At 46.9% G+C, this 15312-nt stretch overlaps 1 protein-coding gene across 6 annotated transcripts in view; it reads left to right on the plus strand.

The window, feature by feature from the left end:
- Positions 1-15312, plus strand: part of Asator (tau-tubulin kinase asator) — a 476910-nt gene that overhangs the window by 435213 nt on the left and 26385 nt on the right. For all 6 annotated transcript variants that reach the window (XM_065425394.2, XM_065425393.2, XM_065425395.2 and 3 more), the window contains 2 exons: positions 10126-10382; positions 11785-11896. In XM_065425394.2, the coding sequence (XP_065281466.1) occupies positions 10126-10382; positions 11785-11896 (369 nt within the window). The remainder of the gene's footprint in view (positions 1-10125; positions 10383-11784; positions 11897-15312) is intronic.

The raw sequence follows: 15312 nt of genomic DNA on the forward strand, positions 1-15312 counted from the left end.
CGTCTCACTATCGGTAACTGGTGATAACGGCCCTCTTTCTAGAGAGTTGCTTGAATTTTCACCATCCCTTGGAATAAAACAAATTGTATCTGATCCTACTAGAGAGTCCTCCATACTAGATTTGGTTTTCCTAAATGCGCCGCTCTTTACAAGTGGCTTTTAGTGTGAGATTACGGACGGTATTTCCGATCACAAGGCTAGTATTGCTACCATTAATCTTTCAGTTTCAAGGCGCCACTATCAATATACCAGTTTTTACGATTATAATCATGCAGATGATACGTCCATACTGGACACATTAAGCATTTCATTCGACAGATTCTCCCGGTTATGCACTACCAGTGATATCAATGCTATAGTATCCCACTTTGAAAACATTGTTCATACTTGCATAGAGCGCTATGTGTCATTAAAAACAAAAAAAGAGAAATCTTGACCTTCCTTGGATGACAAGGGAAATACTGCATTTGAAGCGTCGAGTAGCCAGAGTACGTCGGAAGCGCCACATGAATGCCGAAACAAATGACCAGTTCCGCTTTATGAAGGAAGAACTCTGTCAAAAAATTGACGCAGCTAAGAACTTTTATTATCAGTTCACTCTACCTAATTTAATTAAAAATAACCCACGAAAATTTCGGAGCTCAATTTCGCCAATGAAAAACACCACCCAGACATTTCTATTAGATGATTTCGAAATAAGTGATCCTGGACCTATTGCTAAAGTCTTCAATGAATATTTTCAGTCTGTATTCACACAGGACAATGGCGTAATTCCTCTGTACTCCACGACAACTAACGTGTCCTGTGCAATTACCAATGTTACAATATGTGGGCAAGGAGTCCTGAACCTTATTCTAAATCTTGACACCAAAAAAGGCTGCAGTCCAGACAATGTCAACAATGTGTTCCTTCATCGTTATGCGCTTTAGACGGGTCAATACCTCACATTGATTTTTGAGAAATCAGTATCTACTTGTACAGTTCCTTGTTCATGGAAACGGGCTAGAGTCATTCCATTGTTCAAATCTGGGCAGAAACAATCTCTTCTAAATTATAGACCCGTTTCTTTAGCTTCTCATGCATGCAAACTCCTTGAACACATAATAATTTATAAACACATTATCGCTTTTCTTGAGTCTAATAACATTTTATGCAGCGCTCAGCATGCATTTCGTAGTGGTTTTAGCACAGTCACTCAATTAACAGAATTTACCACATGACATCAGTTTTGCTCTTGATTTAGGTCATCAAGTAGATGCGCTCTTCATTGATTTCTCCAAAGCATTTGATACTGTACCACATCCTAAACTATTACGTAAACTAAGCCTTATCCTTAATAACCCTCTTCTCGTTGACTGGATCCGTCGTTTTCTTTAATGTCGTTCACAGTATGTTTCTTTTGATTCATTCAACTCTCCTGACGCATCAGTATCTTCCGCTGTGCCCGAAGGTTCTATTTTAGGGCCATTGCTTTTTTTGCTTTATATTAACGACATTCCAAGCTCTGTTTCAGTAAAAATTCGGCTTTACGCTGACGACTGCGTTCTCTACAATGTGATTTCTTCACCTAACGATCATAAGACTCTGAATCAATCTTTTATAAGTTTTTGTGAATGGTGTGAACTCTGGCAAATGAACATTAACTTCAAAAAAACAGTCGCCATGTCCTTTCCCAAGCATGCTAATTGCTCATATTTCAATTACTCCTATAAATCCACTTTTCTGCAGTGCGCATATGAATATAAGTATTTAGGCCTCCTTTTCACTCCAAGGGTTATCCTGGTCAGAACATATTCTAACAGCTTGCAACAAAGGACTAACAAAAAACTTGGTTACCTAACCCGAACTCTACGTGCTGCCCCCAAAGAAACTAAACTCATTACATACAAAACACTTGCAAGACCTATTCTTGAATATGCGGCTACCATATGGAACCCTTACAAAATTTCGGACATCCACAGAATTGAATCTGTTCAGAAAAAGGCGGTTCGCTCATAGACCGCCATTATGACAGAATGTTTTCACCCTCATCTCATCTCAATATGCTCGGTTTAACCCCTCTTTCCCACTGTCGTCACATGAATTCTCTGAAACTTCTGCACCCTATTTTACTCTCCACATTATGCTTCCCCTAACACATATCTGAGCCGCGCATAGCCCCTAATCACGAGAAAAAGCAATGACCTAAACTTACCCGTCTTTTTTGCTCGCACCAACACCTTTAAATACAGTTTTTTTCCTCGGACAATTGAACTTTGGACAGACCTGCCTGGTTCCATTCGTTGTTTACCACATAGAGAATTTGGGGATGCCATTGAGTGCTCCCCTTAGTCATGTTCCTCACATATGCTTCTTTTGTATGGTGATTTTCTTTCTCACATTTTGTATTCACCCACTCCTGCAATAGCCCTTCCGGGCTGCAGTATTTGTAAATAAATAAAAGATAATTTCGTTTGCGGATGGTAGGCAGTTGTCCTCCTGTTGCTTGTCTGGCTGTATTGCAGAATGGCTTGGGTGAGCTCTGTTGTAAAAGCCGTTCCTCTGTCGGTGATGAGGACTTCTGGGGCACCATGTTGCAGCAGGATGTTCTCGACGAAAACTTTCGCCACTTCGGCTGCGCTGCCTTTTGGTAGAGCTTTAGTTTCAGCGAAGCAGGTGAGATAGTCCATCGCCAAGACGATCCAGTTAATCCCGGATGTTGACGTCGCAAACGGCCCCAACAAATCCATCCTAATCTGCTGGAATGGTCGGCGAGGAGGTTCGATCGGCTGTAGTAATCGTGCTGGCCTAGTCGGTGGTGTCTTGCGTCGCTGACAGTCTCGGCATGTCTTGACGTAACGGGCGACGTCGGCGGTCAGACGCGGCCAATAATACCTTGCCTGTATCCTCGCCAGCGTCCGGGAGAATCCGAGGTGCCCGGCGGCTGGATTGTCATGTAGGGCATGCAGTACTTCTGGACGCAGCGCTGACTGTACAACGAGAAGGTAGCTGGCGCGGACTGGTGAGAAGTTCTTCACAAGCAGGTTGTTTTGTAGCGTGAACGAAGACAACCCATGCTTAAATGCCCTAGGGAGAACGTCGGTGTTCCCTTCCAAATACTCGACGAAGCCTCTTAGCTCCGGGTCTCCTCGTTGCTGTTTAGTGAAGTCGTCGGCGCTTATTGTGCGAAGCATATTACGAGAGCTCAACCCAGCTCCTCAGGCGCGGCGGTGTCGCCTTCAATACCACGTGACACCGTGACGTCACGACAGAGGAGAAGTGGCTTTGGCTCAACTTTTGCAAGATGGGCTGCGTGGGAATCGAACCAGGGTCTCCGGAGTGTGAGACGGAAACGCTACCACTGAGCCACGAGTACGATGTTGCAAAGCGGTGCAGAAGCGCCTCTAGTGAATGCGGTGTTGCCTTAGAAACGAGCTGTGCGTCGCTTGCTCAGGCGCACATTTCGTTGCCGCGCCGAACGCTGCGTTGCTCAACGCTCACCGCGTCCAATGCGGGGCGCGTAGTAGCCCATTGTCTTACACCCCTTGGCGGGTCGGCGGGAACGCTGTCGCGTTCCACTCTTGAAGGCGAAGCAGAGTAACGAATGAGTTGTTTCTTCGTCTAGCCGAACCAAATATAGCCAAGCAACAGCAGTTCACCAGACTAAACAGTGGTTCAACAACTAAAATAAAGGCTAGTATGCTTCGCATCCTGGGCTTAACCTTACCTAAGCCACAGCTATTTTTATTCCAAGGAAGGCGTCGTCGTCCTCCTCGACTTGCGGCGGGGATCGATGGGGGCGCGTGATAAGCATTCGGCGTCTGAGTGTTTTCTTCCGGGCTTGTATTTTACGTTGACGTCATGTTATTGCAGTCTGTGGCTCCACCGCGCCAGCCGCCCTGAAGGGTCCTATAGGTCAGCTAGCCAACACAACGCGTGATGGTCGCTGAAGACTTTGAATGGCCTGCCATAGACGTAAGGGCGGAATTTTGCTGTAGCCCAAATGATGGCGAGGCATTCCTTTTCAGTCGTAGAATAATTGCCTTCCGCTTTTGACAGCGACCGGCTAGCATAAGATATCACCCGTTCAAGTCCGCCTTTTCTCTGGACTAGGACGGCACCGAGGCCTAAGCTACTAGCGTCAGTGTGGATTTCGGTATCGGCGTCCTCGTCGAAGCCTGCAAGTACCAGCGGAGACTGCATGGGTCGTTTGAGTTCTTGAAATGCGTCAGCCTGCGGCGTTTCCCACTTGAACTCGACATCACATTTGGTTAGATGTGTTAGTGGCTCCGCGATGCGTGAGAGGTTCTTGACAAAGCGCCTACAGTAGGCACACATGCCAAGACATCTGCGCACTGCCTTCTTGTCAATCGGCTTCGGGAACTTTGCGATGGCAGATCCCTTCTGTGGGTCGGGGCGTACTCAAGATTTGCTGATGACGTGGCCCAGGAATAGAAGCTCATCGTAAGCGAAGCGGCACTTTTCCGGCTTCAGAGTGAGCCCTGATGACTTGATGACCTCTCATGCTGTCGCAAGCCGCCTAAGGTGATCGTCGAAATTTCCGGCGAAGACAACGGCGTCATCCAAATAAACAAGACACGCCTGCCACTTCAATCCCGCTAAAACCGTGTCCATGACGCGCTGAAACATTACAGGCTCCGAGCACAGTCCGAATGACATGACCTTGAACTCGTAGAGGCCCTCTGACGTGATGAATGCGATCTTTTCGCGATCTCTCTCATCGACGTCTACTTGACAGTGGCCAGAGTTGAGGTCCATCGACGAGAAGTATTTAGCGTTGCAAAGCCGATCCAATGCGTCATCTATCCGTGAATGGGGGTACACGTCCTTCTTCGAGATCTTGTTCACTCGACGATAATCAACGCAGAAGCGTAGGGTTCCGTCCTTTTTCTTCACCAGGACTACCGGAGATGCCCGCGGGCTTTTCGACGGCTGGATGATGTCGCGCAGCATTTCGTCGACTTGTTGCCTGATGCCTTCACCTTCTCGCGTCGAAACTCGGTAAGAGCTCTGGCGGAATGGTCGAGGGCACTCCTCGGTTATTATGCGATGCTTTGCAACTGGTGTTTGTCGAATCCTCGATGATGTGGAAAAGCAGTCTTTGTATCGTCAGAGAAGACTTCTGATCTGTTGGTGCTTACTCATAGGAAGACTTGGATTTACGTCGAAGTCTGGTTCGCGGACTATGCTCTTCGGGGTAGATGCGGCAGAATCTGAGAGGACAAAGGCATCGCTGGTTTCCACAATTTCCTCGATGCACGAGATTGTCGTGCCCTTGATGATGTGCTTGAACTCGTGGCTGAATTTGGTTAGCATAACTTCCGCTTTTCCTCCGTGGAGTCGAGCGATCCCTCTTGCGACGCAAATTTCACGGTCGAGCAGTAGATGGTCGCCCTCGATGACGCCTCCTACGTCAGCGGGAGTTTGGGTGCAGACCAAAACAACAATGCTGGAGCGAGGCGGGATGCTCACTTGATATTCGAGCACACTCAAGGCGTGGTGCAACGACAGCTCTCCGGTGGTATCGCTTGATTTTCCGACAGCGTTATCGATTTTGACTTCAGGTCTATGATTGCGCCGTGTTGGTTCAGGAAGTCCATGCCGAGAATGACGTCTCGTGAGCACTGTTGGAGGATAATGAAGGTGGCAGGGTAAGTCCGGTCATGAACGGTAATTCTTGCCGTGCAGATTCCAGTCGGGGTAATGATGTGTCCTCCAGTGGATCGAATTGGAGGGCCTTCCCATGCAGTTTTAACTTTCTTCAACTGGGTGGCGATGTGTCCGCTGATTACGGAGTAAACGGCCCCTGTGTCGACTAAGGCGTTAACGGCGTGGTCGTCGAGAAGCACGTGGAGGTCAGTGGCTCTTTGTCTCGCGTTGCAGTGAGGCCTTGGCGTCGGATCACGACTGCGTCGTCTTGAATTTAAGTTGAAACGTCGCGTCGTCAAGTCGTCTTTCGTCGGTGTAGTCTTGGCTTCCTGACTTCGTCGGGACGGCTGTGTGTCGTTATTATGTCATCGAGATGGTCTCTTTGTCGGCTTCGTCGGCGACGGAAGATCTTCATCAGTTCGACGAACAGTACCCGTACCTGAATCGGTTGCCGCTTTTAGCTTTCCTGATATGGGCTCGCAGAGCAGCCCCGGGCTGAACCGGTGTATGGTCCGGACTGGCCAACATTGGAATATGAACCTGGCAGCATTTAACGCTAGAACGTTATCTAGTGAGGCGAGTCTAGCAGTGCTATTGGAGGAATTAGAGGGCAGTAAATGGGATATAATAGGGCTCAGTGAAGTTAGGCAGCCAAAAGAAGCATATACAGTGTTAAAAAGCGGGCACGTCCTGTGCTACTGGGCCTTAGCGGAGAGAAAAGAACTAGGAATCGCAATCCTGATTAATAAGAATATAGCTGGTAACATACAGGAGTTCTATAGCAATAACGAGAGGGTGGCAGGTCTTGTTGTGAAACCTAATAAGAGGTACAAAATGAAGATTGTACAGGTCTATGCCCCTACATCCAGTGATGATGACCAGGAAGTCGAAAGCTTCTATGAAGACGTGGAATCGGCGATGGGTAGAGTGAAAACTAAATACACTATACTAATGGGCGACTTTAATGCCAAGGTAGGCAAGAAGCAGGCTGGAGACAAGGCAGTGGGGGAATATGGCATAGGCACTATAGAATAGCAGGGGAGAGTTATTAGAAGAGCTTGCAGAAAAGAAAAATATGAGGATAATGAATACCTTCTTCCGCAAGCGGGATAGCCGAAAGTGGACGTGGAGGAGCCCGAATGGCGAGACTAGAAATGAAATAGACTTCATACTCTGCGCTAACCCTGGCATCATACAAGATGTGGACGTGCTCGGCAAGATGCGGTGATGTGACCACCGGATGGTAAGAACTCGAATTAGCCTAGACCTGAGAGGGAACGGAAGAAACTGGTACATAAGAAGCCGATTAATGAGTTAGCGGTAAGAGGGAAAATAGAGGGATTCCAGATCAAGCTACAGAACAGGTATTCGGCTTTAACTCAGGAAGAGGACGTTAGTGTTGAAGCAATGAACGACAATCTTGTGGGCATCAATAAGGAGTGTGCAATGGAAGTCGGTGGTAACTCCGTTAGGCAGGATACCAGCAAACTATCGCAGGAGACGAAAGATCTGATCAAGAAACGCCAATGTATGAAAGCTTCTAACCCTACAGCTAGAATGGAACTGGCAGAACTTTCGAAGTTAATCAACAAGCGTAAGACAGCTGACATAAGGAAGTGTAATGTGGATAGAATCGAACATGCTCTCAGGAACGGAGGAAGCCTAAAAACAGTGAAGAAGAAACTAGGAATTGGCAAGAATCAGATGTATGCGTTAAGAGACAAAGCCGGCAATATCATTACTAATATAGATGAGATAGTTCAAGTGGCTGAGGAGTTCTATAGAGATTTATACAGTACCAGTGGCACCCACGACGATAATGCAAGAGAAAATAGTCTAGAGGAATTCGAAATCATAAAGGCACGCCGGAAGAAGTAAAGAAAGCCTTGAGAGATATGCAAAGGGAGAAGGCAGCTGGGGAGGATCAGGGAACAGCAGATTTGTTGAAGGATGGTGGACAGATTGTTCTAGAGAAACTGGCCACCCTGTATACGCAATGCTTTATTACTTCGAGCGTACCGGAATCTTGGAAGAACGCTAACATAATCCTAATCCATAAGAAAGGGGACGCCAAAGACTTGAAAAATTATCGACCGATCAGCTTACTGTCCGTTGCCTACAAACTATTTACTAAGGTAATCGCAAATAGAATCAGGAACACCTTAGACTTCTGTCAAGCAAAGGATCAGGCAGGATTCCGTAAAGGCTACTCAACAATAGATCATATTCACACTACCAATCAGGTGATAGAGAAATGTGCGGAATATAAGCAACCCTTATATATAGCTTTCATTGATTACTAGAAAGCGTTTGATTCTGTCGAAACCTCAGCAGTCATGGAGGCATTACGGAATCAGGGTGTAGACGAGTCCTGGAAGATATCTATAGAGGCTCCACAGCCACCATAGGCCTCCATAAAGAAAGCAACAAATTCCCAATAAAGAAAGGCGTCAGGCAGGGAGATACGATCTCTCCAATGCTATTCACAGCGCGTTTACAGGAGGTATTCAGGGACCTGGATAGGGAAGAATTGAGTATAAGAGTAAATGGAGAATACGTTAGTAACTTGCGATTCCCTGATGATATTGCCTTGCTTAGTAACTCGAGGGACCAATTGCAATGCATACTCACTGACCCGGAGAGGCAAAGCAGAAGAGTGGGTATAAAAATTATTGTGCAGTAAACGAAAGTAATGTTTAACAGTCTCGGAAGAAAACAGCAATTTAAAACAGGTAGTGAGGCACTGGAAGTCGTAAGGGAATACATCTACTTAGGGCAGGTAGTGACGGCGGATCCGGATCATGAGACGGAAATAATCAGAAGAATGAGAATGGGCTGGGGTGCGTTTGGCAGGCTTTCTCAGATCATGAACAGGAGGTTGCCATTATCCCTCAAGAAAAAAGTATATAATAGCTGTGTCTTACCAGTACTCACCTACGGGGCAGCGCCGTAAGCGCCTGCTGGCTTGTCCTGTCCTTTAGTGCTGTCCCTTGTGCGTAGGATCCTTATTGCAATAAACGAGTGCGAAAACTTATTTACTAGCGTAAAGTTTTCGGCAGCAAAAAAACCTCGATATAAGAGCCTTTAAATAATTTATTTTATGTGTTTGCCAGAACATGTGCGTGGAGTACAAGAACGTTGAGAATTTTTAGCTGAATGCCTTGTCCGAAGATGCTGCTAGACTATAGGTTCATAGTTCATGTGTGCGTATGCTCTGACTTCTTGACGTCACGAGAACTGGCTCCCCCGGCTGCCCGGCCCACTTCAAAGTTCGGTGTGTGTGTATTTTTTTTTATCTTTATTATTTGTTGCCAAACACCTTCCTGCAGATTTATCTGAATCGAGATGTCTCACCAGTGACACATGGTGCATGGAAATTTAAAAGAATTGAAAAGATGAGAAAGAGAGAAGTTTGCCTTTGAAGTGTCGTCTTAGTAGTGCTACTTCGTTATGCTGCAGGCAGCTTGAGTTCCTGCAACATTTAAACGCAATTTCACTTCTTTAAACTTTTTTTATTGCGCACATGCCTGTTGACGTGTAAGGTCTGCACATATATAGTATGCCTGCTTGCCGGTGAAAACATGCCGTCCATAGCGTATTGGAAACATGCACCGGTTCGGAGACAAATAGGACGCTCTTCGCGCGTCCAGTTTCGCATATCTTACCGCTAAGGTTCCAGGGATATCGTACAAGGACCTGTTTTAGATACCCTGCCATATTTGTTTCAAGGATACCGCAAATCGGCGTTTTTCAGCATACTCACTGGAGGATTTGTGTAACAATCGAGGTTTTTGCGTTTGCGTATCCTCGAAACACAATTATGTCTTCTCGCCTGCTCGGATTACAATCCGAAGCTATCGTGTGTGCAGCTCGCGTGTGCTTTGCGACGTTTCTGCTGCAGTTTACCTTCAAAAGCTCGGTTACTTTAACGAGCCGCGCGGCGCACAAGCTTTCAAACAATTCTTTTTTTCTGACGCACAGTTTCTGACAAGAACTATCTCCCTTAATTTGTGCGCGAGATTGCTGAGTTTGATGAAACCCTATAACTGCATTTATCTCGCGCTAAGTATTGTCTTAGCAAAACGATTGTTGTGACATTTGTCCTAAGAGAATCGTTGGTAGCTATTTCTGTTCTGTTCCCTTTTCTCATTGGATTGCAACTCTGCTCCTGCTTGGACCATATTGGCCTGCAGTATTGTGCAATCAATGAATAATTTAAAATAAATGCAGGGTTCTACGTGCGAGAAGAACGATGTGATCACGAGGAATGCCGTATCGATTAACTCGGGGTTAATGTTGACCAACTCAGGATCACGCAAGCACCTTTGTTTGCCATTGTGGCCCAATTGAAGCAGGGCCGTCGTGCACAGCAGCGCAACGCGGCCACCAAAGCTGGCGCACGCCAAACGGGCTTCGGTGCGAATAGCGTGCCGACCGAGCCCGTTCCTTGATTGCCTCTCGACGTCACACTCGCAGGTGGGCCTGATGAAGGAGAAGTACGACCACCGGCTCCTGCTGAAGCACCTTCCGTCGGACTTCCGCCAGTTCCTGGAGCACATCTCGTCGCTGGACTACTACGACCGGCCGGACTACCCCGTGTTGGCGGGGCTCTTCGAGCACTGCATGAAGCGCCGTGGGGTGCGCGACTCCGACCCGTACGACTGGGAGAAGCCGCTTGGCTCGGACCCGGCGCCGCCGCTGGGAGCCGTCGTCGCCAAGGGGGCCCAGCAAGGGTGCGCGTTTCGGTGGGCACCCCGTGTGGCCACGAGTGTGTGAACGGACACGGCTCTGAGGAAATACTGGAAATATGTTCCGGCTGCACTGTACTTGACACGAAACGCGTTTCAACAAATTTTGTCTCGGTAGATGCACCGCGTTACTGCGTAGCCTGCGCTTCGCTGCTTAACTAGGCTAGCTGAAAGGCTATACGACTGCTTCGTGGGCTTGCGGATGACTCGGATCAAAGCAATGAAAAGCAAAATGCGTGACATTCGCCCGCAGAGCCGGCAGCGCATGCCCAACAGAAGCAACCTCGAACCCTCTGCAGTTGCGGTAGATGTCGTTGACGAACAAAACTGAGGCTCTGGCGGCTGTATATAGTTTCACACGAGTTAGTTTAACGGCGTGCATGCACCTGAAACCACATGCGCATATTTTAAAGACGAGTTAATTCTTGTATGCCTGTTCCCAGAGGAACTTTTTACCATGAAGTCAGGGAAGAGTTTTGCCGGCATTTCAATACATACATATATATATATATATATATATATATATATATATATATATATATATATATATATATATATATATATATATATATATATATATATATATATAAATTCGTTTTCTCCGGTAAATGGTATCAAAGTAGAGATTGCGCAGTTGAAGCCCAATGTCACAAAGTACGACGCATTGCTTGCGCGGAGAGGACAATTTTCGCCTTGACTCGAGAAAAATCGTTTCGGTGAGTCAACTTTGGGGTATCTTGAAACAACTTTCATGGTTTGGTCTGAACTAAACAACAAATTCACTTTATATGGATTAAACATATATCTGCACTATCATTGTTGACTAACCACCGTAACGCAAACTCGGATGAAATACCAGCGCGAGTCATACTCGGGGTTTTCGGCATTACTCATGACAACCTGGTGTTACTCCGTATAACTGAGCAATTGCGATATTCAGAAAGTCACTCCTGCGGTTAATACGCCAAGTGCGTTCGTTTTTTTTTTCTTTATAGTCGAAAAAAGGCGTGGGTACACATCGAGTGCTCGGTGCGCTCTTTGTTATGCACTGATAAGCAACAAAAGCAAGAGGGTCGCGGGGATTGGAGCACATCATTTCAGAACGTATTAGAAGCATGGTACGTACACTTTTATACAAACATGCTTACTATATAGCTAAATATTATTCTTTAATATATTTTCAAGGCTATGACTCCTTTATACAAGAACAGCGACGTCAGCCACGGTGAAAGTGTCGGTGGCGCTTTAGTCACGAAACCGCAAAATCGAACGATTCTAATATTTTGTAAATAAAGGCCAATACATTCTCACTGGAGGCGCATACCTGCCCGCGCGTATGCAAGGCTCGATTGGTCGCTGTGCTAGACCAGCCGCTCCTACTTTGCAGGAGTGCCCTGCTTGGCGCGGAGCTGGACGACAACATCATGGCCAGCTACGACGACAGAGGCGACCACATGGCGCCGGAGCCGTTGTACGACGGTGCGCCCGCCATGTCTCCGGTACGACGCACCTTCGCTGCCTTTCCGCGGCGCTCTTCCTGTTTTTCCGCCTGTGAAAAGTGACACAAGAGAACTCGCGCCATCACGGAAGCCTTTATTTTACACGAACGCATAATGGAAAGGCTTCGTCACAACAGTGCTGTGGGGCGTTAGTACACTTTGGTAGCTGCACGCTCTTCAAGCCTGTACGCCGTTTTGGGGTTCTAATTCAGTCCGAGAACAACCATCGTCAGCTCTGAGAGGGCGTGATTTACACTGTTGCTTGCAGACTTTCCTTTTGTTCGCGAATATATTGCAGAGCCGATTGAACTTGTATAGGGCGGCTGAGGTGCCTTCTGTTGACCTTTCGAGGTTGGGCGAAATGTGGGGCAGAATCTTTAAGGTTGACATTAGGTCAAAGACTGCGCAACCATCAGTGCAACAAAAAATGACAGGCGCAACCTCCGATTGCCGGAAGACCCACTTATTTCAATAGAGTTTCATCCAGTAATCACTAGAGGGAACTGTGGCGCTACTGTATGCGGGAGCTGCAAACAGGGCACCCTAGCCAGCCTGGGAATGATGGGTATAGCACAAGGATTTGCATAAAAGTGGTTCTTATGGCGTTAATGGTTTCATGGCTTTGCAAAGGGATCGTTTCCAAGAAAGCACTGTGGCTTAGATAAATGAATAAACATTACTAAATTTGTCTGACGGCATTATTCGAACACATCGCCTGCAGCGCAGAAGCCCAACGTTCAAACCATTAAGCCACTCACTCGTCATGCATGGACAAGCGGAAGCACTGCAATTAGCAGAGGTTTTGCGTGCTTGCACAATCTTATTACCTTTTGCATTTAAAGAAGCATAAATTGCTTTGACATTTAGGCTAACGTAGGCCCAGGTAAAGCGCAATAAACGAAGCCCCACGACCGAAGACAGGACATGTGCCTTGGTAGCCAAACGAGTTCCTTGCGATGATTATTGCAGCGAGCTCATCTCAGCTGCGAGCCTAGTCGCTCCATCGCGTGGTACGACGAAATGCGCGAAGCGAAACTCGGCTTCACCTTGTGGGACGAGAGACGCGCGAGGGCAGCTTCATTTTACGCGCCACTCTTGAAGCCTCACACGGCGACCGGACCGAGCTTTATGGTGTCGCGTGCGCCATCTTGAATGAGTGATTTCACGGCCGTTCATACGTCCACCTACATTACCAGTTTCAAATAGTCCAACACATAACTGGACTTTTCAGCTTTTCAATGTAAGCATGGGCCTGAAAGGTAGTAATTATTGAAACGGTAAAATTGATGTAAGTAGTTCAACTATGAAGTAATGAATGGATTGTTGTTGTTTTTCTTGCAAATTATCTTCACTTGGGCAGGTAATACATACTCAATGAAGTAATTCGGGCGCCTTTTTTTAAGGGTTGAAGCTAAAAAGATGAATTATCTCAATTATTCCTATTTCATGTAAATTGATTTGTTCAAGTTAGCGCTTCTGTGCGGCCACTGACTTCATCCGTACCTTCTACTATATTGCTCAAACATTCTTCCATATGTTCAGTAAGCAAGGGCGCTATAACGTAAAACTATTCCCAAACTTTTCTATTCCAATTCTGCAATCAGCCCTCTGCGATTCGTCAAAAACATTTTCGGACCACCCCCACTTCACCTGTCTAGCACGCGACGTCACAAAAACCGCGATAGCTCCCCATCTGATATGACGTGTACACACTGATTATGCATGATTTGACCGAACAACAGAAAAATAGTTATTTCTATTTCGGCACCTTTTCGCCAATAGCACTCGGCTATTTGTCAAATGTCTTCGGGCTGCACCCACTTTACCTGCCTCTCACGCGACGTCACGAAACCGCAAAAACTCACCGCGTCAAAGTGACGTGTACGCGTTAGAGAAGCATTATTATGCCGAACAAAACTGAATTTTCTTCTGTATAGCCACAAGGTGCGCCGTTCCGAAAGGAATAAAAGATGGCTGCCACCGATAGCTCAGGCACTGGCTACTGTGGGAGAGCATGGGTTGATTTGCGTGTAATAAAACTTTTTGCATGGCCGTGTTACGCTTCCGAGCCCTTTCAGCACGTTTACAACCTCGTTCTGCCAACTCTTTGCTGAGGCTCAGTTTTAGCGTCATTGTTCAGCTGCCGTTGCATGCCGCCGTGATTGTCGACGAGCCACCGCAAGCTGAGTAATGGAAAGCGGACCAATCGCAGACGCCGGTACCACCCTCTTCATCCGGTGATCGATTTTAAATCCAGTGGATCGGCCCCATTGAATCCTTCTCACTTGAGCGTGCTCCTCGCCTCTTGTGAGCCAATTACATGAGACAAGCGGCTCAGTGCAGGCGATGTTATTCGTTTTTCAAGCAAACAAAAGCGACCGCCTATGAACGAGGAGAGCGTTTGATTGGTCTGCTCAGACAACTCTGCGGGTGACCGCCCGATGCTTGCGTAGGCGGTTACGCAAATTAGACGTCAGGAGATTGGAATAAAAACATATTGGAATAGTTTTACGTCATAGCGCCCCAATTTTCGCTCGATGAAAAGACTGCGTTATGTAGGCCTGTGCTGTGACCTCTCAATTCTTTTTTTTTCATCGTTAGATGCCTTAAAAGATATTTTTTCCTGGCCTTTAAAATGGCGGTCTACCTTACTTAATCTTCGCGCCTAAATTCTTCGTAGCGTACATCACTTCGTTCACAAAATTAGGGCAGATTGTCGCTATTTTTGTTAGGCAAATTACTGCAATAAAAAAAAAACTAACTGAACAGCTCGGGGTCTAATTTCCCTCTCTCGTTTCTCTATAGGACCGATTGTTCGATGCTTATAAAGCTGAACGTCGCCGTAAGGAAGTCACATTCGAAAGTGAAACGCATTCAGCCTGTCCGATATATTTTGCTGTATCTATGTTCGTTACATCGGTGTTCTACTATCAGAATTTGTTCTTTCTAAGAAAAGACTGTTTTATTGTCAAGCCGCAGCGCTTACCCAGTGGTGCGAAATCTTTTGTGTGCTAGCAAGTGAAGGCTCCGCTGCCCGTAACGGCGCTGGCGAAACATGACGGCAAGTCTAAAGATGAAGACAACCTCGGCATCGGGCAGTGATAAATGATGCGAATGTAAGAGGCGTACTTTTCTGGCTCAAGTTGTCGCCTCTGTGTCGCTGTTAGGGTATCACATAATACCGGACCCATGCATGCCCATTTCAAGCCAGGCATTCCCAGCAGCCTGCCGTATTTGAGTGTGTGCCGTGCAGCATTTCGCTTCACACGGGCGCGCACGCTCACAGCTGTCTGTCGGCGCTGCACGCGCGCCACGGGAAGTCGAGAACCGCAGCGAGCATCGCTCTTCTTTTCCGCGCGCTATGTTGTCCCTGGGCGTTGTGCCTTTTGGCTGCGCTCTATACGTGTGCTCGCGTC

This window comes from Dermacentor albipictus, chromosome 7 (genome assembly GCF_038994185.2).
Source record: "Dermacentor albipictus isolate Rhodes 1998 colony chromosome 7, USDA_Dalb.pri_finalv2, whole genome shotgun sequence".
Lineage (NCBI taxonomy): Eukaryota > Metazoa > Arthropoda > Arachnida > Ixodida > Ixodidae > Dermacentor > Dermacentor albipictus.